Source organism: Mixophyes fleayi, chromosome 12 (assembly GCF_038048845.1).
Source record: "Mixophyes fleayi isolate aMixFle1 chromosome 12, aMixFle1.hap1, whole genome shotgun sequence".
NCBI lineage: Eukaryota > Metazoa > Chordata > Amphibia > Anura > Limnodynastidae > Mixophyes > Mixophyes fleayi.
In genome coordinates, this window is record NC_134413.1 from 80,513,842 (window position 1) to 80,536,928 (window position 23,087).

The following is a 23,087-nucleotide window of genomic DNA, read 5'->3' on the forward strand; positions in this document are numbered from 1 at the left end:
CGGTGTTTTATTTAGAGCAATATCTGGAAGTATAAAGCACTGTGGTATTTAAATTCAGTTAACCTTTAAATAAATAGGTTTTGGGTTTTTTAAGTGTTGCAATAATTAACTCCATCCCCTGGCAACATTGTGTAATGCAATAATGAATACTGACATGGAGGGTTAATATGTCTGATAATGGGAATTATTAGCTCTGCTTGTCTGACAACTAAGTATTTTAAGTTAAACAAAAAAATAAACTTTTACCAGTACTTTAAAATATGGTTTCGAGTACTTTGAAAATAAGTGAGGGAGCCGTGTGATTTTGGAAAGGGGGGGGAGGGCTGTGCTGATGCCCTCACTGCCCATAGTTAAGATGGCCGCCGGTTGTTTACTGTTGGAGGGTTGCACGCCCATTGCGCATGTGCGAGTCCCAGCCCGCTGCTCTCCATGGTAACCAGTGTAAATAGTGGGTGGGGCTGTGGCGTCTGTCACGCATGCGCAGAGAGCGGTCGGAGTAATATGGCGATGGATGCTGCGGTTGCTATGAAGCCAGGGAGGGGAAGGCCCTGAAGGTGGAACCGGCTCAGCTCGGGGGCCCCGGGCCCTGGTAATGTACAGCCGTACTCCTAGGGGCCAGTGACTCCCACTGTGTGCAGGGATCCGATATACCCCCCCCCCCCACTGTGTGCAGGGATCTGGTATACCCCCCCCCCCCTCCCACTGTGTGCAGGGATTCGATATACCCCCCCTCCATCGTGTGCAGGGATCTGGTATACCCCCCCCCCCCCACTGTGTGCAGGGATCCAGTATATCCCCCCCCACTGTGTGCAGGGATCCAGTATATCCCCCCCCCACTGTGTGCAGGGATCCAGTATATCCCCCCCACACTGTGTGCAGGGATCCAGTATATCCCCCCCACTGTGTGCAGGGATCCAGTATACCCCCTCCCCCCCCACTGTGTGCAGGGATCCAGTATACCCCCTCCCCCCCCCACTGTGTGCAGGGATCCAGTATATCCCCCCCCCCACTGTGTGCAGGGATCCAGTATATCCCCCCCCCCACTGTGTGCAGGGATCCAGTATATCCCCCCCCACTGTGTGCAGGGATCCAGTATATCCCCCCCCCCACTGTGTGCAGGGATCCAGTATATCCCCCCCCACACTGTGTGCAGGGATCCAGTATATCCCCCCCCCACTGTGTGCAGGGATCCAGTATATTCCCCCCACTGTGTGCAGCGATCCAGTATATCCCCCCCCACTGTGTGCAGGGATCCAGTATATTCCCCCCCCACTGTGTGCAGGGATCCAGTATATCCCCCCCACTGTGTGCAGGGATCCAGTATACCCCCCCCACTGTGTGCAGGGATCCAGTATACCCCCCCCACTGTGTGCAGGGATCCAGTATACCCCCCCCCCCACTGTGTGCAGGGATCCAGTATATCCCACCCCCACTGTGTGCAGGGATCCAGTATATCCCCCCCACTGTGTGCAGGGATCCAGTATATCCCCCCCACTGTGTGCAGGGATCCAGTATACCCCCCCCCCACTGTGTGCAGGGATCCAGTATACCCCCCCACTGTGTGCAGGGATCCAGTATATCCCCCCCCCCCACTGTGTGCAGGGATCCAGTATATCCCCCCCCCCACTGTGTGCAGGGATCCAGTATATCCCCCCCCACTGTGTGCAGGGATCCAGTATATCCCCCCCCCCACTGTGTGCAGGGATCCAGTATATCCCCCCCCCACTGTGTGCAGGGATCCGGTATACCCCCCCCCACTGTGTGCAGGGATCCAGTATATCCCCCCCCCACTGTGTGCAGGGATCCAGTATATCCCCCCCCCCCACTGTGTGCAGGGATCCAGTATATCCCCCCCCACTGTGTGCAGGGATCCAGTATATCCCCCCCACTGTGTGCAGGGATCCAGTATATCCCCCCCCCCACTGTGTGCAGGGATCCGGTATATCCCCCCCCCCACTGTGTGCAGGGATCCAGTATATCCCCCCCACTGTGTGCAGGGATCCAGTATATCCCCCCCACTGTGTGCAGGGATCCAGTATATCCCCCCCCCCACTGTGCAGGGATCCAGTATATCCCCCCCCGTGTGCAGGGATCCAGTATATCCCCCCCCGTGTGCAGGGATCCAGTATATCCCCCCCCCGTGTGCAGGGATCCAGTATATCCCCCCCCCCACTGTGTGCAGGGATCCAGTATATCCCCCCCCCACTGTGGGCAGGGATCCAGTATATCCCCCCCCCACTGTGTGCAGGGATCCAGTATATCCCCCCACTGTGTGCAGGGATCCAGTATACCCCCCCACTGTGTGCAGGGATCCAGTATATCCCCCCCCCCACTGTGTGCAGGGATCCAGTATACCCCCTCCCCCCCCACTGTGTGCAGGGATCCAGTATATCCCCCCCCCCCCCCCCCCCCCCCCCCCCCCCACTGTGTGCAGGTATCGGGGATCCGGTATATATATAGATGTAATAATGATGTTATTGAACTAGTACAAGAGCAATCATTTTACCTCCATTTCACTTTTCTTTAATTACACCAGGGTTAAACCTACCATTGACTCTCTTCTAGTCTAGATATCCCTGTGAAGCCATTTTTACTACCGGTGTTTATAGACTGCGGATTAACTGCTTCCTTCTTTCCCAGGCTGTAGAGATGTGAGATGAGAGAGCGTAACTGGGACACCCCACCTGGAGACGTGGACAATGAGGTGTGTAGACATCTAACCCCCATCGCCCCCAGAGGTTAATCTATTAGGCAACATAGGCACCAGCCCAGGGCCCCATGGGCAACGAGGGGCCCAGATTACTCTCTTTCCTTTTGACAAGCGATATAGGCATTGTCTGTATGCAATTGTCTTCCACTATTGTATCTCTGTGCTAAATATAACCTTTCTCCCCCAGGGTGCATCTCTCCCAGAGGCCCGCCATGCCACAAGTCTGTGATGCCAGGTTCACACGGAGTCGTGAAACCTCAGTGATCACCTCGCAGCCCACTGGCGCTGGCAAGATCCTCACCTCGCTCCGCACGGTCAGCCAGGAGCGCTCGGCCTACTCCACCACAGTCTTTAGCAATGGAACAACATCTGCCCCAAAGCTACGGCCGCTGCCCGCCTCGTCCGGCCGTGGAGAAGAGCAAGGCGGACCGCGGCCGCAGCGCGCAGCGCTCGGAGTCTGCCAGCAAGAGGGGGCCGCTGAAGGCTAATCACACGATCATAGTCGCAAGCCCTACTCCCGCCGCTAAAACATCAGCCCGGGCCCCTCAGACAAGGATGGGCGGTCTGTCACGGTCTAAATCGGTCAGTCACGGGGACCTGAGTTTGACCAGAGATAAGATGGAAGACGTCAGCAGAGGCATGTCGCAGGTTGTCGTCCGGGAGCGCAGCGCCTCAACTAGCCGGAAGCCCCCTTTAGACATCGCTTCCCTGAAGAGGAGCAGCTCGCTGAAAAGACTAAACGCGCTGCCTGCTGTAGACCCGCCGCCGAAACCCTACAGCACCCCCTTGTTGTCATTACGGGCCGACGTCTCTACCAAGGCAATGCTTCGAGGACCCCAGGAGGAGAAGCCCTTGTACCAGCCCCCAAAAGCCCCCGGCCCCTCGCATGGCCAGTCTCCTGTTACTAACGGAACCAGCAGCCATGAGAGAGTATCTTCCTTGTCTCTTGTAAGTTTGGGCACGTAGTCCCGTACAGCCTGTGAACGTGGTGCAGATTATCTCCTCTTCCCTCCTCTATTATTTTGTGTTGCTGCCCAATCTGGTTTCACAATATTTATAAAGGATTATAATCTATAGAAAAGCAACGTGGGTCGTTATGGATGATCCAGCAAACAAACTTCAGAACTTAATGTTAACTTGGTGACCTCCGACTAATAGTAGATTTTTAAGTTGCTTTTTGACGATCTGATTTAACAAAGAGAAATTCGGCATTTGTCTGAGGAAGGTATTTTAGTAATGGAGGGTACCACAGACAGAGTCCTACAGCGGATAGTAAGCAGCGCTATAAAGCAGTTTCTGTGATATATATATTTATATAACAAGGTGCAGGAGGGAAACATTCTACAAAGGAAGAGAAGTATTAGAACACGAGGACATGCACTGACACTGGGGGGAAGAGAAGTATTAGAACACGAGGACATGTACTGACACTGGGGGGAAGAGAAGTATTAGAACACGAGGACATGCACTGACACTGGAGAGAAGAGAAGTATTAGAACATGAGGACATGTACTGACACTGGGGGGAAGAGAAGTATTAGAACACGAGGACATGTACTGACACTGAGGGGAAGAGAAGTATTAGAACACGAGGACATGTACTGACACTGGAGGGAAGAGAAGTATTAGAACACGAGGACATGTACTGACACTGGGGGGAAGAGAAGTATTAGAACACGAGGACATGTACTGACACTGGGGGGAAGAGAAGTATTAGAACACGAGGACATGTACTGACACTGGAGGGAAGAGAAGTATTAGAACACGAGGACATGTACTGACACTGGGGGGAAGAGAAGTATTAGAACACGAGGACATGCACTGACACTGGGGGGGAAGAGAAGTATTAGAACACGAGGACATGTACTGACACTGGGGGGAAGAGAAGTATTAGAACACGAGGACATGTACTGACACTGGGGGGGAAGAGAAGTATTAGAACACGAGGACATGTACTGACACTGGGGGGAAGAGAAGTATTAGAACACGAGGACATGTACTGACACTGGGGGGAAGAGAAGTATTAGAACACGAGGACATGTACTGACACTGGGGGGAAGAGAAGTATTAGAACACGAGGACATGCACTGACACTGGGGGGAAGAGAAGTATTAGAACATGAGGACATGTACTGACACTGGGGGGCAGAGAAGTATTAGAACACGAGGACATGTACTGACACTGGGGGGAAGAGAAGTATTAGAACAGGAGGACATGTACTGACACTGAGGGGAAGAGAAGTATTAGAACATGAGGACATGTACTGACACTGAGGGGAAGAGAAGTATTAGAACACGAGGACATGTACTGACACTGGGGGGAAGAGAAGTATTAGAACACGAGGACATGCACTGACACTGGGGGGAAGAGAAGTATTAGAACATGAGGACATGCACTGACACTGGGGGGAAGAGAAGTATTAGAACACAAGGACATGTACTGACACTGGGGGGAAGAGAAGTATTAGAACACAAGGACATGTACTGACACTGGGGGGAAGAGAAGTATTAGAACACAGAGGACATGTACTGACACTGGGGGGAAGAGAAGTATTAGAACACAAGGACATGTACTGACACTGGGGGGAAGAGAAGTATTAGAACACGAGGACATGTACTGACACTGGGGGGAAGAGAAGTATTAGAACACGAGGACATGTACTGACACTGGGGGGAAGAGAAGTATTAGAACACGAGGACATGTACTGACACTGGGGGGAAGAGAAGTATTAGAACACGAGGACATGTACTGACACTGGAGGGAAGAGAAGTATTAGAACACGAGGACATGTACTGACACTGGGGGAAAGAGAAGTATTAGAACACGAGGACATGTACTGACACTGAGGGGAAGAGAAGTATTAGAACACGAGGACATGTACTGACACTGGAGGGAAGAGAAGTATTAGAACACGAGGACATGTACTGACACTGGGGGGGAAGAGAAGTATTAGAACACGAGGACATGTACTGACACTGGGGGGAAGAGAAGTATTAGAACACGAGGACATGTACTGACACTGGGGGGAAGAGAAGTATTAGAACACGAGGACATGTACTGACACTGGGGGGGAAGAGAAGTATTAGAACACGAGGACATGTACTGACACTGGGGGGAAGAGAAGTATTAGAACACGAGGACATGTACTGACACTGGGGGGAAGAGAAGTATTAGAACACGAGGACATGTACTGACACTGGGGGGAAGAGAAGTATTAGAACACGAGGACATGTACTGACACTGGGGGGAAGAGAAGTATTAGAACACGAGGACATGCACTGACACTGGGGGGAAGAGAAGTATTAGAACACGAGGACATGTACTGACACTGGGGGGAAGAGAAGTATTAGAACACGAGGACATGCACTGACACTGGGGGGAAGAGAAGTATTAGAACATGAGGACATGTACTGACACTGGGGGGAAGAGAAGTATTAGAACACGAGGACATGTACTGACACTGGGGGGAAGAGAAGTATTAGAACACGAGGACATGTACTGACACTGGGGGGAAGAGAAGTATTAGAACACGAGGACATGCACTGACACTGGGGGGAAGAGAAGTATTAGAACACGAGGACATGCACTGACACTGGGGGGAAGAGAAGTATTAGAACACGAGGACATGTACTGACACTGAGGGGAAGAGAAGTATTAGAACATGAGGACATGTACTGACACTGGGGGGCAGAGAAGTATTAGAACACGAGGACATGTACTGACACTGGGGGGAAGAGAAGTATTAGAACAGGAGGACATGTACTGACACTGAGGGGAAGAGAAGTATTAGAACATGAGGACATGTACTGACAATGGGGGGAAGAGAAGTATTAGAACACGAGGACATGTACTGACACTGAGGGGAAGAGAAGTATTAGAACAGGAGGACATGTACTGACACTGGGGGGGAGAGAAGTATTAGAACACGAGGACATGTACTGACACTGAGGGGAAGAGAAGTATTAGAACACGAGGACATGTACTGACACTGAGGGGAAGAGAAGTATTAGAACACGAGGACATGTACTGACACTGGGGGGGGGAAGAGAAGTATTAGAACACGAGGACATATACTGACACTGGGGGGAAGAGAAGTATTAGAACACGAGGACATGTACTGACACTGGGGGGAAGAGAAGTATTAGAACACGAGGACATGTACTGACACTGGGGGGAAGAAAAGTATTAGAACACGAGGACATGTACTGACACTGGGGGGAAGAAAAGTATTAGAACACGAGGACATGTACTGACACTGGGGAAGAGAAGTATTAGAACACGAGGACATGTACTGACACTGAGGGGAAGAGAAGTATTAGAACACGAGGACATGTACTGACACTGGGGGGAAGAGAAGTATTAGAACACGAGGACATGTACTGACACTGAGGGGAAGAGAAGTATTAGAACACGAGGACATGTACTGACACTGGGGGGAAGAAAAGTATTAGAACACGAGGACATGTACTGATACTGGGGGGGAAGAGAAGTATTAGAACATGAGGACATGCACTGACACTGGGGGGAAGAGAAGTATTAGAACACAAGGACATGTACTGACACTGGGGGGAAGAGAAGTATTAGAACACGAGGACATGTACTGACACTGGAGGGAAGAGAAGTATTAGAACACGAGGACATGTACTGACACTGGGGGGAAGAGAAGTATTAGAACACGAGGACATGTACTGACACTGGGGGGAAGAGAAGTATTAGAACACGAGGACATGCACTGACACTGGGGGGAAGAGAAGTATTAGAACACGAGGACATGTACTGACACTGGGGGGGAAGAGAAGTATTAGAACACGAGGACATGTACTGACACTGAGGGGAAGAGAAGTATTAGAACACGAGGACATGTACTGACACTGAGGGGAAGAGAAGTATTAGAACACGAGGACATGTACTGACACTGGGGGGAAGAAAAGTATTAGAACACGAGGACATGTACTGACACTGGGGGGAAGAAAAGTATTAGAACACGAGGACATGTACTGACACTGGGGGAAGAGAAGTATTAGAACACGAGGACATGTACTGACACTGAGGGGAAGAGAAGTATTAGAACACGAGGACATGTACTGACACTGGGGGGAAGAGAAGTATTAGAACACGAGGACATGTACTGACACTGAGGGGAAGAGAAGTATTAGAACACGAGGACATGTACTGACACTGGGGGGAAGAAAAGTATTAGAACACGAGGACATGTACTGATACTGGGGGGGAAGAGAAGTATTAGAACATGAGGACATGCACTGACACTGGGGGGAAGAGAAGTATTAGAACACAAGGACATGTACTGACACTGGGGGGAAGAGAAGTATTAGAACACGAGGACATGTACTGACACTGGAGGGAAGAGAAGTATTAGAACACGAGGACATGTACTGACACTGGGGGGAAGAGAAGTATTAGAACACGAGGACATGTACTGACACTGGGGGGAAGAGAAGTATTAGAACACGAGGACATGTACTGACACTGGGGGGAAGAGAAGTATTAGAACACAAGGACATGTACTGACACTGGGGGGAAGAGAAGTATTAGAACACGAGGACATGTACTGACACTGAGGGGAAGAGAAGTATTAGAACACGAGGACATGTACTGACACTGGGGGGAAGAAAAGTATTAGAACACGAGGACATGTACTGATACTGGGGGGGAAGAGAAGTATTAGAACATGAGGACGTGCACTGACACTGGGGGGAAGAGAAGTATTAGAACACAAGGACATGTACTGACACTGGGGGGAAGAGAAGTATTAGAACACGAGGACATGTACTGACACTGGGGGGGAAGAGAAGTATTAGAACACGAGGACATGTACTGACACTGGGGGAAGTAGGTTTAGAGGAAATGTGAGGAAAAACTACTTCACAGAAAGGGTAGTGGGTATGTGGAATAACCTCCCATCATCATCAACATTTATTTATATAGCGCCAGCAAATTCCGTAGCGCTTTACAATTGGGAACAAACATTGATAAAACAATACTGGGTAATACATACAGAGAGAGAGGTAAGAGAACCCTGCTCGCAAGCTTACAATCTATAGGACAATGGGAGTTAGAAATACAAGGGCACGTGCTACATCATATTGCACAATGGACCCGCTAGAATGCAAAGGTAAAAGTATTGAGTGGGCTGTGTGTGTTGCAATGTTGATCAGAGGGTTGTTGTTTTGCGTTAGCTGTGTAGAGGATGGTATCAGGGTAATCTAGAGAAATTAAGATGGTGGTTGAGGAATATTATAAGCTTGTCTGAAGAGGTGGGTTTTCAGTGAACGCTTGAAGGTTTGAAGACTAGAGGAAAGTCTTACTGTGCGAGGGAGGGAATTCCATAGAGTGGGTGCAGCCCAGAAAAAATCCTGTAACCGAGAATGGGAGGATGTGATGAGAGTGGAAGAGAGACGCAGATCTTGTGCAGAACGGAGGTGTCAAGTGGGGAGATATTTCAAGACCAGTGAGGAAACGTATGTCGGTGGTGTATGTGTATGCAGGTGTATGTGGTAGAGGATAATACAGTAGAGTAGTTTAAACATGATAGACATAAGGATATTATTACAAAGAATAAAGGATCAAATAGGGTTTGAAGTTATCTTAAAATATCCAAAGTGGGTCCTTTTAAGAGGGACTTGCCTAAATTACAATGCAAAAAAAAACAAACAATAGTGCAACAACAAAAACCTTACTGAAATATATATAGTTGCTGTGTGTAGTGGCACAGTTCTGTGTCCCTATGTAACTATGAATACATTGCCAAGGTCTCTGTGTTCCCTGTGGTGTTGTACCACCCCCCCCCCCTATCTCCAGAGACAGAGCAGCTAATTAATCCCCTGCTGAACCACCTTGACTAGTCCCAGCGACAATCCTCTGAGAGGATGAGAAGGAGAGAGCGTCCCCTTTAATCCCCCCTCAGTCTCCCACCGGCTGGCGTGCAGGGCGGACGGACTGGCACCCTCGCAGAGCCGCGCCATGCCCGGGCTGCAGGGTACAGGTCTGGTGGAGCTGCCCCAGAAACTGCAGCGCACTTTGGCCGACAAGAAGGAAGTACAGGGCAGAGGGGCGGACATCTCCGAATCGGTCGTCCATACGGCTGTGATGGGTCTGCTGCTTATGACCACCGAGGTACAGCCGGGGGGTAGGGGGGCGATGGTGCCAGAGCCTATGACGCTGTGATTACACGTTTGATGTGTGAGATGTGACTACCAGTCTATGCCAACCTTCACCCACCCAGCTCTCTGTTGATCTTCTCTGGTTGATTTCAGCTACACTGCACTAAAATCATATTAATCTGACCCTTTCTCGGGATCTGTGCCATGTAGGACAATTGATTGTTTAATTGCACAATTGCAATCCAATCCGATTGATTTAATATAAAGAAACCTTCCCGGGAAGACTGGGTTTAGTGATCGATTGATCGATCTGCTTATTTCATCGTTTGTTATTCACTTACATCGATTTATTTTTTTAGTCCTTAAACACTTCAATGTCAACTGATTGTATTGATGCGTTTGTAGCCAGCAGTCATTTTTTTTATTCTAAGTATAAGTGTTCTTCTGAGGGTAATATAAGGCTGAATTTGCTATGTACAGCTAAGATCACCGTTAGACTTCATAAACAAATGTTATAATGTACCTGTAGGTCCCTCTGATCGCACCTCAGGCTCACGTATTACTAATTACTAATTGTTCTCGCATTGAATTTTAGGAGAATGGTATTTACTTAAAACCTGTTCTCTCTCCTCTCCCGCAGCCCCCTCGTCTTCCCGTCCTGGGCTCGGGGCACGTGGGACTGAGAAATTTAGGCAACACGGTAGGTTTTGTACAGGTTGTTTGTGTCTGTCGCAGTAAAATTCCTCAAGGTCAGGTTTGGGCAAAATGTTGGCCACCGTTGTGGAACTACAAGTACCAGCATGCCTTGCCACCCTGATCTTGAGAAACCTATTCGTTTCTCAAAGTCAAGTTTATGAGGATTCAGTGATAAAATGTAATGCAGAGGATAGGTGGTCCCGGAATGAAAAGTATTCTCCTTGCGATTGGAGAGGAGCTGTTAGATACCCTCTACCACGGAATGTATCTACCCAATGATAAATGTCAAATTATTTTTATTTTTTTAATATAATATTGTAATCTTGCTATTCGTACAGAGTATGGCACAGCGAGTACATGAACGGCCTTTGATTTAGTCGAGTAAGATTTAAATTTTTAATATATATATATATATATTCTGATTCCTTGCAGTGCTTCCTAAATGCCGTCCTCCAGTGTCTGAGCAGCACGAAGCCGCTCCGGGATTACTTTCTCCGCCAGGAATTTCGCCACGAACAGCCTACGAACTCCAGGACGCCGCAGGAACTCACAGAGGGTACGTGGTTGTCTCCATGTTTTATTTATAACCATCGCCTCCTCCGCGAGAACCGCCCAGCTCTGATCACCTGACGGCTCCTTAAATATGACAAATAAACCCAGGGTTACGTAGTGTCGGATGTATGGAGACGTTAGGTACAGAGGTGAAATGACGGATCAGGGGAACAGCGCCACTTAGTGGCCGAAACGTATTATGGCAAATAGTAAAATGCGAGTTTTACCTTCATCATCTTCGACATAACCAGCATTTATTTATTTCATATAAAGAGCCTTATGGACCAAAGTAATTATATAGATTAATGCAGATCTGTTGGGGAGGAATGATCCTGTTACACAACAAACTTCCTGTGCTCAAAATAACTGAAACCGATATTAATAGCCGATTCACTCGAAGAGAGGCGGGTTCACCATGCCCAATACCGTAATGTGCGCCCAAACAACCACTGGCCGTTGACTGAACTGCTTTTCCGGCAAATACACCATCCATCTTCGCTGAGAACCATGCCTGCCTCCAATGCTGATATCCAACGTAACAGAATCTAGCCGACTCCTTTGTCTCTCGGCAACGAAAACAACGAGAACATGGGCAGCACGGTGGCGTAGTGGTTCGCACTTCTGCCTTACAGCACTGGGGTCATGAGTTCAATTCCCAACCATGGCCTTATCTGTGAGGAGTTTGTATGTTCTCCCCGTGTTTGCATGGGTTTCCTCCGGGTGCTCCAGTTTCCTCCCACACTCCAAAAACATACTGGTAGGTTAATTGGCTGCTATCAAAATTGACCCTAGTCTGTGTGTCTGTCTGTGTGTGTGTCTGTCTGTGTGTGTGTCTGTCTGTGTGTTTGTGTTAGGGAATTTAGATTGTAAGCCCCAATGGGGCAGGGACTGATGTGAGTGCGTTCTCTGTACAGCGCTGCGGAATTAGTGGCGCTATATAAATAAATGATGATGATGATGATAACTCTCCGGTGTCTGTTTCATCCTCAGCCTTCGCTGATGTTATTGTCACCTTGTGGAACCCAGAGGCTCCCGACTCTGCGAACCCAGCACGGTTAAGAGCCGTCTTCCAGAAATATGTCCCGTCTTTCACAGGATACAGGTAAGAGTAGGAAAAAGCTGCACTCATTGATGTCACTGGTTCCTAGTGACTGGATAGGCTGCACTCTCAGTGATGTCACTGGTTCCTAGTGACTGGATAGGCTGCACTCTCAGTGATGTCACTGGTTCCTAGTGACTGGATAGGCTGCACTCTCAGTGATGTCACTGGTTCCTAGTGACTGGATAGGCTGCACTCTCAGTGATGTCACTGGTTCCTAGTGACTGGATAGGCTGCACTCTCAGTGATGTCACTGGTCCCTAGTGACTGGATAGGTTGCATTCTCATTGATGTCACTGGTTCCTAGTGACTGGATAGGCTGCACTCTCAGTGATGTCACTGGTCCCTAGTGACTGGATAGGCTGCACTCTCAGTGATGTCACTGGTTCCTAGTGACTGGATAGGCTGCACTCTCAGTGATGTCACTGGTTCCTAGTGACTGGATAGGCTGCACTCTCAGTGATGTCACTGGTCCCTAGTGACTGGATAGGCTGCACTCTCAGTGATGTCACTGGTTCCTAGTGACTGGATAGGCTGCACTCTCAGTGATGTCACTGGTTCCTAGTGACTGGATAGGCTGCACTCTCAGTGATGTCACTGGTTCCTAGTGACTGGATAGGCTGCACTCTCAGTGATGTCACTGGTCCCTAGTGACTGGATAGGCTGCACTCTCAGTGATGTCACTGGTTCCTAGTGACTGGATAGGCTGCACTCTCAGTGATGTCACTGGTTCAGTATTGTATAATATATGCTTCTGTGATATTGTTTCCTTATCTCAGTCTCTGTGGTCAGTGCCCTGTGTCTCAGTGTCTCTATTTTAACCCCGTGCAGCCAGCAAGATGCTCAGGAATTTCTCAAGTTCTTCATGGATCGAATCCACATAGAAATCAACAGGAAATGTAGGAAAACTCCCAGCATCCTCTCTGATGCCAAGCGCCTAGTCTCACTGGAACCTCAAGACTCTCTCAGGTAATGAAAGGGTTAAACCTCCAGCTTCTGTTCAGTCTCTGTTGATTCCCAGAAAACCCATCACCTCCTGTTTCCTGACAGACTGATGAGATGAGGGTCAGTGTTTATGCTGAGGTGGGGTCTGCAGACCACTCACATCACCTGATTGACAGGTGGTCTCTGTCCTCACATGTGTAATGTCATGTGATTCCCTGGAGCCAATAGCTGACTCTGTGTTGGGGGCGGAGGTTGAAGCCCTGGACTCCGGCAGGAAGATGATGGAGACTATTTCATAGCTTATTTTGAAAAGAAATTGGGATAAATATTCTGCTAATTCTTTAGTGTTAGGGGCCGAATTTGTTAAATTGGATTTAGGAGTGGAGATAACAAAATCACTGATGGGTACAGCTGGAGATGGTTAGGAGTGTGGAAAGTCGGTGATGGGTATAAGTTGAGATGGGGAGGGAGAGTCAGTGATGGGTACAGCTGGAGTTGGAGAGGGCAGTGGAGAGTCGGTGATGGGGACAGGTGGGGAGGGAGAGCCTGTGATGGTTATAGGGGGGGAGGGAGAGCCTGTGATGGGGACAGGTGCGGAGGGAGAGTCGGTGATGGGGGCAGGTGCGGAGGGAGAGCCTGTGATGGTGACATGTGAGGAGGGAGAGTCAGTGATGGTTATAGGGGGGGAGGGAGAGCCTGTGATGGGGACAGGTGTGGAGGGAGAGTCGGTGATGGGGGCAGGTGGGGAGGGAGAGCCTGTGATGGGGACAGGTGGGGAGGGAGAGCCTGTGATGGGGACAGGTGTGGAGGGAGAGTCGGTGATGGGGGCAGGTGGGGAGGGAGAGCCTGTGATGGGGACAGGTGTGGAGGGAGAGTCGGTGATGGGGGCAGGTGCGGAGGGAGAGCCTGTGATGGGGACATGTGAGGAGGGAGAGTCGGTGATGGGGACAGGTGGGGAGGGAGAGCCTGTGATGGGGACAGGTGTGGAGGGAGAGTCAGTGATGTTTACAGGGGGGGAGGGAGAGTCTGTGATGGGGACAGGTGAGGGAGAGTCGGTGATGGGGACAGGTGGGGAGGGAGAGTCGGTGATGGTTATAGGGGGGGAGGGAGAGCCTGTGATGGGGACAGGTGGGGAGGGAGAGTCGGTGATGGGGACAGGGGGGGAGGGAGAGCCTGTGATGGTTAGAGGGGCGGAGGGAGAGTCGGCGATGGGGAAAGGGGGGAGGGAGAGCCTGTGATGGGGACAGGTGGGGAGGGAGAGTCAGTGATGGGGACGGGGGGAGGGAGAGTCTGTGATGATTACAGGGGGGAGGGAGAGTCGGTGATGGGGACAGGGGGGGAGGGAGAGTCTGTGATGGGGACAGGGGGGGGAGGGAGAGCCTGTGATGGGGACAGGTGGGGAGGGAGAGCCTGTGATGGGGACAGGTGGGGAGGGAGAGCCTGTGATGGGGACAGGTGGGGAGGGAGAGCCTGTGATGGGGACAGGGGCGGAGGGAGAGTCGGCGATGAATACAGGTGGGGGACGGTCACTGACGTGTAACACTCCTTTCCCGCAGTGACGACGAGCGAGCCAATCAGATGTGGAAGCAATACCTGGAGAGGGAGGACAGTAAGGTAGTGGGTAAGTGTTTGCTGTGACGCTGATTTAGGTTCTCATTAATGCTGTCGTGAGAGATTGATTCTGAGCTGTTTAACCACATATAGAGCAAACTATTTTAATGACAGTATTAGCGCTCTCCACCTTCATACAACTTTAATGTATAGGTTTGGGCTTCCTGCAGGTATTACTAAGTCCCTTCATCTATCTGCCTTCCCTTTACACTAAGACCGTTATACCATCAGGGCCGGGTCCTTCATTTCCATCGCCCTTTGATACAACGCACAACTGCTTCCAATGCAGAGCTGATCCTGTGTTATATCCAAGAGTGACAGAAATAAGCAACAGCTAATATAATATAAAGGCTTTAATGAGAAACCCATCCAGAAACCAACAAGATAAACTTACAGGATGACTCACACCAACCAATAAAGTCATAAGAAGGTGGCAGAGCTCTTTAAACCCCACCTAGGCCTTAGACTGCTTCTATATATAGTGACAATCTAACTGGTCATGCACTACAAGTCCCAGCATGCATTCAACCTCATTTCCTGTCCTCCCCCATAGATTTGTTTGTGGGCCAGTTAAAGAGCTGCCTTAAGTGCCAGTCTTGTGGCTATCGATCGCCGACCTTCGAAGTCTTCTGTGATCTGTCGCTGCCCATCCCCAAGGTAAGGAAGGGGGGTAGAGGCGATGCCATCTCTTGTATAGACCGTGGGCTTCTCAATAAATAACCTGGGCCCTGCTTTAAACGTAAAGGGTAACTCCGCACCAATCCTAACAGTTAGTGGATATGGGTAACATGGTAAAAAAATACAAAGTTTTAGCAGTAGACCCTCTGCTCACTAGCGGGAATGGGAGGGGCTCTGACAACCCGAACTAGGTCCATGCAAATAGGAGAGATGATCTCGGGCTCCGACAACCGGGGCGCCAATTCTTGCATCTTTTTTTGAAGATCTGCCTCTAACCCTGTGTTCCTCTCTCTCTCTCTCCCCCCCTCTCTCTCGCTCTCTCTCTCTCTCTCTCTCTCTCTCTCTCCCTCCCCCCCTCTCCCTCTCTCTCTCTCCCTCTCTCTCGCTCTCTCTCTCTCTCTCTCTCTCTCTCTCTCTCTCTCTTTGCAGAAAGGATTCACCAGCGGTAAAGTCTCTCTTCTCGATTGCTTCAGCCTGTTCACAAAGGAGGAGGAGCTTAACTCGGAGAACGCCCCGGTAATCTCACCCCACATGTCTCCAATATAAAATACCGGTGACTGTATATGAAGGTGGAGCCAGTTAGGCAAAATATTAAGACACATATGATTAATTTAATGACTTGCAATTCTCTCATTATCAAATGCCACAGATTTCTTTCAGATATCTTAAGCTCCGTCCAGATATGTGGACTTCTACATGTGTGTCGTGTTGTGAATGTTACATTATTGTTGTGTGTTTACCAATAATTGTATAAATTACACAGAGCAGGGTAGTAAATCTGCCTCCTTTAGACCTCTCTGCCCATCCCCTATGACTCTGTAGTTAGGTTCATAGCCTTTCTGCTAGGGAATATAAATTACGGTGTAGCTTTAGACTTCTGTGCACCGGTTATCCTCCCCTTCCCCATTCCTGAGTGATGCAAGATAGAGAAGCTCCGACTCTTTATACAGGTGTTGCAGAGAAGGGATGGGACGGATCTCGTTACATATAAACAGTTATATCAGGGGTAACATTGAACTCAGTAATAATATGAAGATGATGTTTTGTGTCTGACAGATCTGTGATCGCTGCCGGCAGAGGACGAAAAGCACCAAAAAACTCACCATCCAGCGGTTCCCCAGAATACTGGTTCTACGTATCCTTCTATTCTATTCTGCAGATCACACGTCTGTGTTGTGTAATGGGAGATAGAAGGGGGAATGTCTCTTGGTTCTTGATTAGATGTTTTTGATAGTTACAATGATATTACCACACTTCTACTGTGTGTATTCATTAATATCCATGAGAATGCAGCCGATCAATTCACCGGAAAGTGCTCAGTGATGTCACTGGTCCCTAGTGACTGGATAGGCTGCACTCTCAGTGATGTCACTGGTCCCTAGTGACTGGATAGGCTGCACTCTCAGTGATGTCACTGGTCCCTAGTGACTGGATAGGCTGCACTCTCAGTGATGTCACTGGTCCCTAGTGACTGGATAGGCTGCACTCTCAGTGATGTCACTGGTTCCTAGTGACTGGATAGGCTGCACTCTCAGTGATGTCACTGGTCCCTAGTGACTGGATAGGCTGCACTCTCAGTGATGTCACTGGCTCCTAGTGACTGGATAGGCTGCACTCTCAGTGATGTCACTGGTTCCTAGTGACCGGATAGGCTGCACTCTCAGTGATGTCACTGGTTCCTAGTGAATGGATAGGCTGCACTCTCAGTGATGTCACTGGTCCCTAGTGACTGGATAGGCTGCACTCTCAGTGATGTCACTGGTCCCTAGTGACTGGATAGGCTGCACTCTCAGTGATGTCACTGGTTCCTAGTGACTGGATAGGCTGCACTCTCAGTGATGTCACTGGTCCCTAGTGACCGGATAGGCTGCACTCTCAGTGATATCACTGGTCCCTAGTGACTGGATAGGCTGCACTCTCAGTGATGTCACTGGTCCCTAGTGACTGGATAGGCTGCGCTCTCAGTGATGTCACTGGCCCCTAGTGACTGGATAGGCTGCACTCTCAGTGATGTCACTGGTTCCTAGTGACTGGATAGGCTGCGCTCTCAGTGATGTCACTGGTCCCTAGTGACTGGATAGGCTGCGCTCTCAGTGATGTCACTGGTCCCTAGTGACTGGATAGGCTGCGCTCTCAGTGATGTCACTGGTCCCTAGTGACTGGATAGGCTGCACTCTCAGTGATGTCACTGGTCCCTAGTGACTGGATAGGCTGCACTCTCAGTGATGTCACTGGCTCCTAGTGACTGGATAGGCTGCACTCTCAGTGATGTCACTGGTCCCTAGTGACTGGATAGGCTGCACCCTCAGTGATGTCACTGGTTCCTAGTGACTGGATAGGCTGCACTCTCAGTGATGTCACTGGTTCCTTGTGACTGGATAGGCTGCACTCTCAGTGATGTCACTGGTTCCTTGTGACTGGATAGGCTGCACTCTCAGTGATGTCACTGGTTCCTAGTGACTGGATAGGCTGCACTCTCAGTGATGTCACTGGTTCCTAGCGACTGGATAGGCTGCACTCTCAGTGATGTCACTGGTTCCTAGCGACTGGATAGGCTGCACTCTCAGTGATGTCACTGGTCCCTAGTGACTGGATAGGCTGCACTCTCAGTGATATCACTGGTCCCTAGTGACTGGATAGGCTGCACTCTCAGTGATGTCACTGGTCCCTAGTGACTGGATAGGCTGCACTCTCAGTGATATCACTGGTCCCTAGTGACTGGATAGGCTGCACTCTCAGTGATGTCACTGGTTCCTAGTGACTGGATAGGCTGCACTCTCAGTGATGTCACTGGTTCCTAGTGACTGGATAGACTGCACTCTCAGTGATGTCACTGGTTCCTAGTGACTGGATAGGCTGCACTCTCAGTGATGTCACTGGTCCCTAGTGACTGGATAGGCTGCACTCTCAGTGATGTCACTGGTTCCTAGTGCCTGGATAGGCTGCACTCTCAGTGATGTCACCTGACCCCAGCTAGGTCATCTATGCCGCTTCTTCCTTAACTTCCCACCTCAGACCTAAACAGATTTTCCACCACCAAGTTCTCCATCAAGAAGTGTTCGGTGTTTGTAGACTTCCCGCTACAGCGGCTCAGCCTCAAGGAGTTTGCCAGCGAGAAAGCCGGTGGGTTGGATACGTTTCTGTGTCTGAGGCATAACGGACCACAAATGAAGGGCAGTGGTAATGAGGGGGAAGGAGCGGGATATTTGGGATTGCTCTATAGGCTAGACTGAGACTGGGGGAATAGTAAAAATCAATAAACTAAGTCCTTGTACTATCCTCCATCCGTACAGTAGTGCTGAGTAGGACTAAATAGTCCCTAGTTCCCATGTGCTCCCCGATCGTGGGATCTGATCAGTGAAACGCGTTGGAGGCTCCTGAGAGTGAAAGTTTTCTAGTATAAAGTAGATCCCTGGGTGTTAGTGTCAAGGGCTCGTGTGACAGGATTAAGGTGGATTAGTGAGTACAGTCTCCTGACCTGATGGAATTCATCCCGGATTACACCACAAAGTCACCTGAAGTATATATAACAAATCCTGAGGCCGAGCTATACATAGACACCGCCGGGCCAATCGGAGGTAGGGTTCAACGAGTCCGTTCACTTTGTTTTAGCCCAGGAGCTTACAGTCTAATGATAGAACCTCCGCTCAAGAAGTTGTGATATAATTAGAGATGTTATGCCACTGAGCTCACAGTCCAAAGGAGCTTTCAGTCTACGTCCCAGAACTATGTAATTTTATATATAAGGACATTGCTGTAATGGGGTCAAAGTTTCAGTATTCTACATAGAAGTTGGTTTTATGACCCGTGTGATTTGTTCCAGGGAGCCCGGTCTACAACCTCTACGCCCTCTGCAACCACTCCGGCAGCGTTCACTACGGGCACTATACCGCCTACTGCAAGGACCAGGCCGGTTGGTTCGCCTACAACGACTCCCGGTGAGTCTCGTTAACCTGTCCCTGCGGTTGTTTAGTCTGTAGAAATATTTCGGGAACCTGTCTGATAAATCTTCTGCCCTCCAGGGTGAGTCCCATCAGCGAAAGTCAGGTCCTGTCCAGCGAGGGCTACGTCTTGTTCTACCAGCTGGAAGACGCCTGTCTGAATAACTAACGCTACGGGACGCTGGATCTTTCACCGGGTGTCTCCCGAACTCGCACTTGGTGGCTGCTCTAAAGACTTGTGGGTGTCGTTGACCAGCGGCGATTTGGGCCCAAGACCTGAAGCAATAAACGGTCCTCTACGAATTGGTTTAACAATTTCAGACTGAGATTAAGACTGTTTGTTTTTTTTGTTTTTTACATTACAATGTTTTTATTCCTGTGTGTGACCTGCAGCGAATGTGAATTTCGACCACTGTTGTCTGCGGGTCGCTGGCGCCAGGTTTGGTCGCGGCGCGCTCTGTCCGCCGTTTGGACACGAGTCAAACTTTGACGTCTTTTCTAACGCGGCTCTGCTCAAACCTAAGAGCTGAGAAGCAATGAGTACAACTCCGCACAATTTGAATAAAAATTTTTTTTTTATCTAAACTGATATCATACCGATAATTAATTACAGTCAAAAATATGCGCAACGCAACTTTTGGTTTTTTTTTAGCTTGAAAGGAAACGGTCACAAAGAAATATATATATATTTTAATATTTTTATATGATCGAAACATCGGGCAGCTTATTTAATGAAGAGAAGTGTGTTTTTAATTTATTTGTATTGTTTGGTGAGAGATTGTGTCGCCATTACTGTATGCAGACTCATTTACAGCAGGCCCGTGGCTGGAACTACAAGACCCAGCATGCCTTGCTTGCGTCTGGCAGGGAAAGCTGGTACTGTTAAGCAGCGGAGGCAGCTATTATATTAAAGGAGGAGTCGTCCCCCCGTCCCCCAATCGATTCCCCAGGAAATAGTGACGTCGCTGAGGCGCCAAGGCACCTCACGCCTCTGTGATGTCACTACTTCCTGGGGAATCGATTGGAGGACTCCTCATTTAATATCAGTTCAGCAAACAAAATGGCCGCCGCCGCTGTGTGTTTGAGGTAAATCTTTCTCAGCAGGCCTTGAATGACCAATAAAAATGAGTGTTCGGCTTCTTGTAATCATTTATTGATACTGATTATATGAAAATGTCTTCTCCATGTTACAGTTCTATCATTTATACTAATTTATTAATTGCCTGTTACTAATCCCAGTAGGTTGTCACTTTTTCCTCAGGCAGGAACGTTTTTCATAAAGAATTTTTTTTTTTGGGGGGCGTATCTGCATTTCAGACTATTCCGAGATTTTTAATATTTTTGGTACGTAAATGTATGTTTATATATATGAGACATAACAGAGAATATTTCTATGTAAATATATAATAATGTCGTTCTAAATATATTCACTTTTATCAGTAAACTGACTAAAAAACCCAATGGGCCGTCGTGTTGTTTCTGTACAAAGGTGTCATCAACGTCAGGTTGTCTCACACACAGGGCGTGCACAAGAGCTTACAATCAGATGCGGAGGTGGAGGAATATAATGATTGAGAGAGGGAGTTTACAGGGAGTGGACTTGAACGGGAATATATATATATATATGACAGAGATGATGGATGCTGTGTGGTTGATTACTGAGTGAAATATCTCGTTATACGGGTAATAAATCTTATACTGCTGGGCGAGGTTACACAATTGGCTCAAATATGAGCAGCCACACATCCGTCACTCAGTAATTTAAAGTACTAAAGGGCTGGATCCATGTTGAAAACTCCACAAGATAGAAGATGAAAATGTAATATGTTCTTAAAATGAACCAAATGTATAGTTTATCCACATAAATCTGTGTGTATGTGTATATATATATATATTTTAATATACCGATACATTAAAACAATATAATTGAAGCTTCTCAATCATCTACCTATTGAGCTCGTATATATCTATCTATCTATCTATCTATCTATCTCATATCTATCTATCACATATCTATCTATCTATCTATCTATCTATCTATCACATATCTATCTATCTATCTATCTATCTATCTATCTATCTATCTATCTGTCTCATATCTATCTATCTATCTATCTGTCTCATATCTATCTCTATCTATCTATCTATCTATATCGATCTATCTATCTATATCTATCTATCTCATATCTATCTATCTATCTGTCTCATATCTATCTATCTATCTATCTATCTCATATCTATCTATCTGTCTCATATCTATCTATCTATCTATCTGTCTCATATCTATCTATCTATCTGTCTCATATCTATCTATCTATCTATCTATCTGTCTCATATCTATCTATCTATCTCATATCTATCTATCTGTCTCATATCTATCTATCTATCTATCTGTCTCATATCTATCTATCTATCTGTCTCATATCTATCTATCTATCTATCTATCTATCTATCTATCTATCTGTCTCATATCTATCTATCTATCTATCTGTCTCATATCTATCTATCTATCTATCTCATATCTATCTATCTATCTCATATCTATCTATCTATCTCATATCTATCTATCTATATCGATCTCGTATCTATCTATCTCATATCTATCTATGTCGTATCTATCTCATATCTATTTATCTATCTCATATCTATCTATCTATCTCGTATCTATCTATCTATCTCCTATCTATCTATCGCATATCTATTTATCTATCTCATATCTATTTATCTATCTCATATCTATCTATCTCGTATCTATCTATCTCATATATATCTATCTATTTATCTATCTCATCTATCTATCATGTATCTATCTATCTATCTATCTCATATCTATCTATCCATCTCTCTATCTCGTATCTATCTATCTCGTATCTATCTATTTATCTATCTCATCTATCTATCTATCTCATATCTATCTATCTCATATATATCTATCTATTTATCTATCTCATCTATCTATCTGTCTCATATCTATCTATCTATTTATCTATCTCATATCTATCTATCTATCTCATATCTATCTATTTATCTATCTCATATCTATCTCTATCTCGTGTCTATCTATCTCGTATCTATCTATCTCTTATCTATCTATTTATCTATCTCATATCTATCTATCTATCTATCTCGTATCTATCTATCTATCTATCTCATATCTATCTATCTATCTATCTCTATCTCGTATCTATCTATCTATCTATCTCCTATCTATCTATCTATCTCGTATCTATCTATCTCGTATCTATCTATCTATTTATCTATCTATCGCGTATCTATCTATCTATCTATCTCATATCTATCTATCTCTCTATCTCGTATCTATCTATCTATCTATCTATCTCGTATCTATCTATCTATCTCTCTATCTCGTATCTATCTATCTATCTCATATCTATCTATCTATCTCGTATCTATCTATCTATCTATCTATCTCGTATCTATCTATCTATCTCTCTATCTCATATCTATCTATCTCATATCTATCTATCTATCTATCTAGCTATCTATCTCGTATCTATCTATCTCGTATCTATCTATCTCATATCTATCTATCTATCTCATATCTATCTATCTCTCTATCTCGTATCTATCTATCTATCTCCTATCTATCTATCTATCTCGTATCTATCTATCTCATATCTATCTCTCTATCTCGTATCTATTTATCTATCTCATATCTATCTCTCTATCTCGTATCTATTTATCTATCTCGTATCTATCTATTTATCTATCTCT

At 47.3% G+C, this 23,087-nt stretch overlaps 1 protein-coding gene across 1 annotated transcript; it reads left to right on the forward strand.

Annotated features, from left to right (window-relative positions):
• The first annotated feature begins 458 nt into the window (after window positions 1-458).
• On the forward strand, window positions 459-19,920 carry USP21 (ubiquitin specific peptidase 21). Its single transcript, XM_075193535.1, is given in 15 exon segments — window positions 459-589; window positions 2,641-2,704; window positions 2,898-3,102; window positions 3,104-3,658; window positions 10,471-10,530; window positions 10,959-11,082; window positions 12,069-12,180; window positions 13,009-13,146; window positions 14,679-14,743; window positions 15,287-15,390; window positions 15,841-15,927; window positions 16,468-16,546; window positions 18,427-18,534; window positions 19,235-19,349; window positions 19,434-19,920. Coding segments are annotated over 14 exon segments (1,845 nt in total). The 5' UTR covers window positions 459-589; window positions 2,641-2,699; the 3' UTR covers window positions 19,522-19,920.
• Window positions 19,921-23,087: the final 3,167 nt, after the last annotated feature.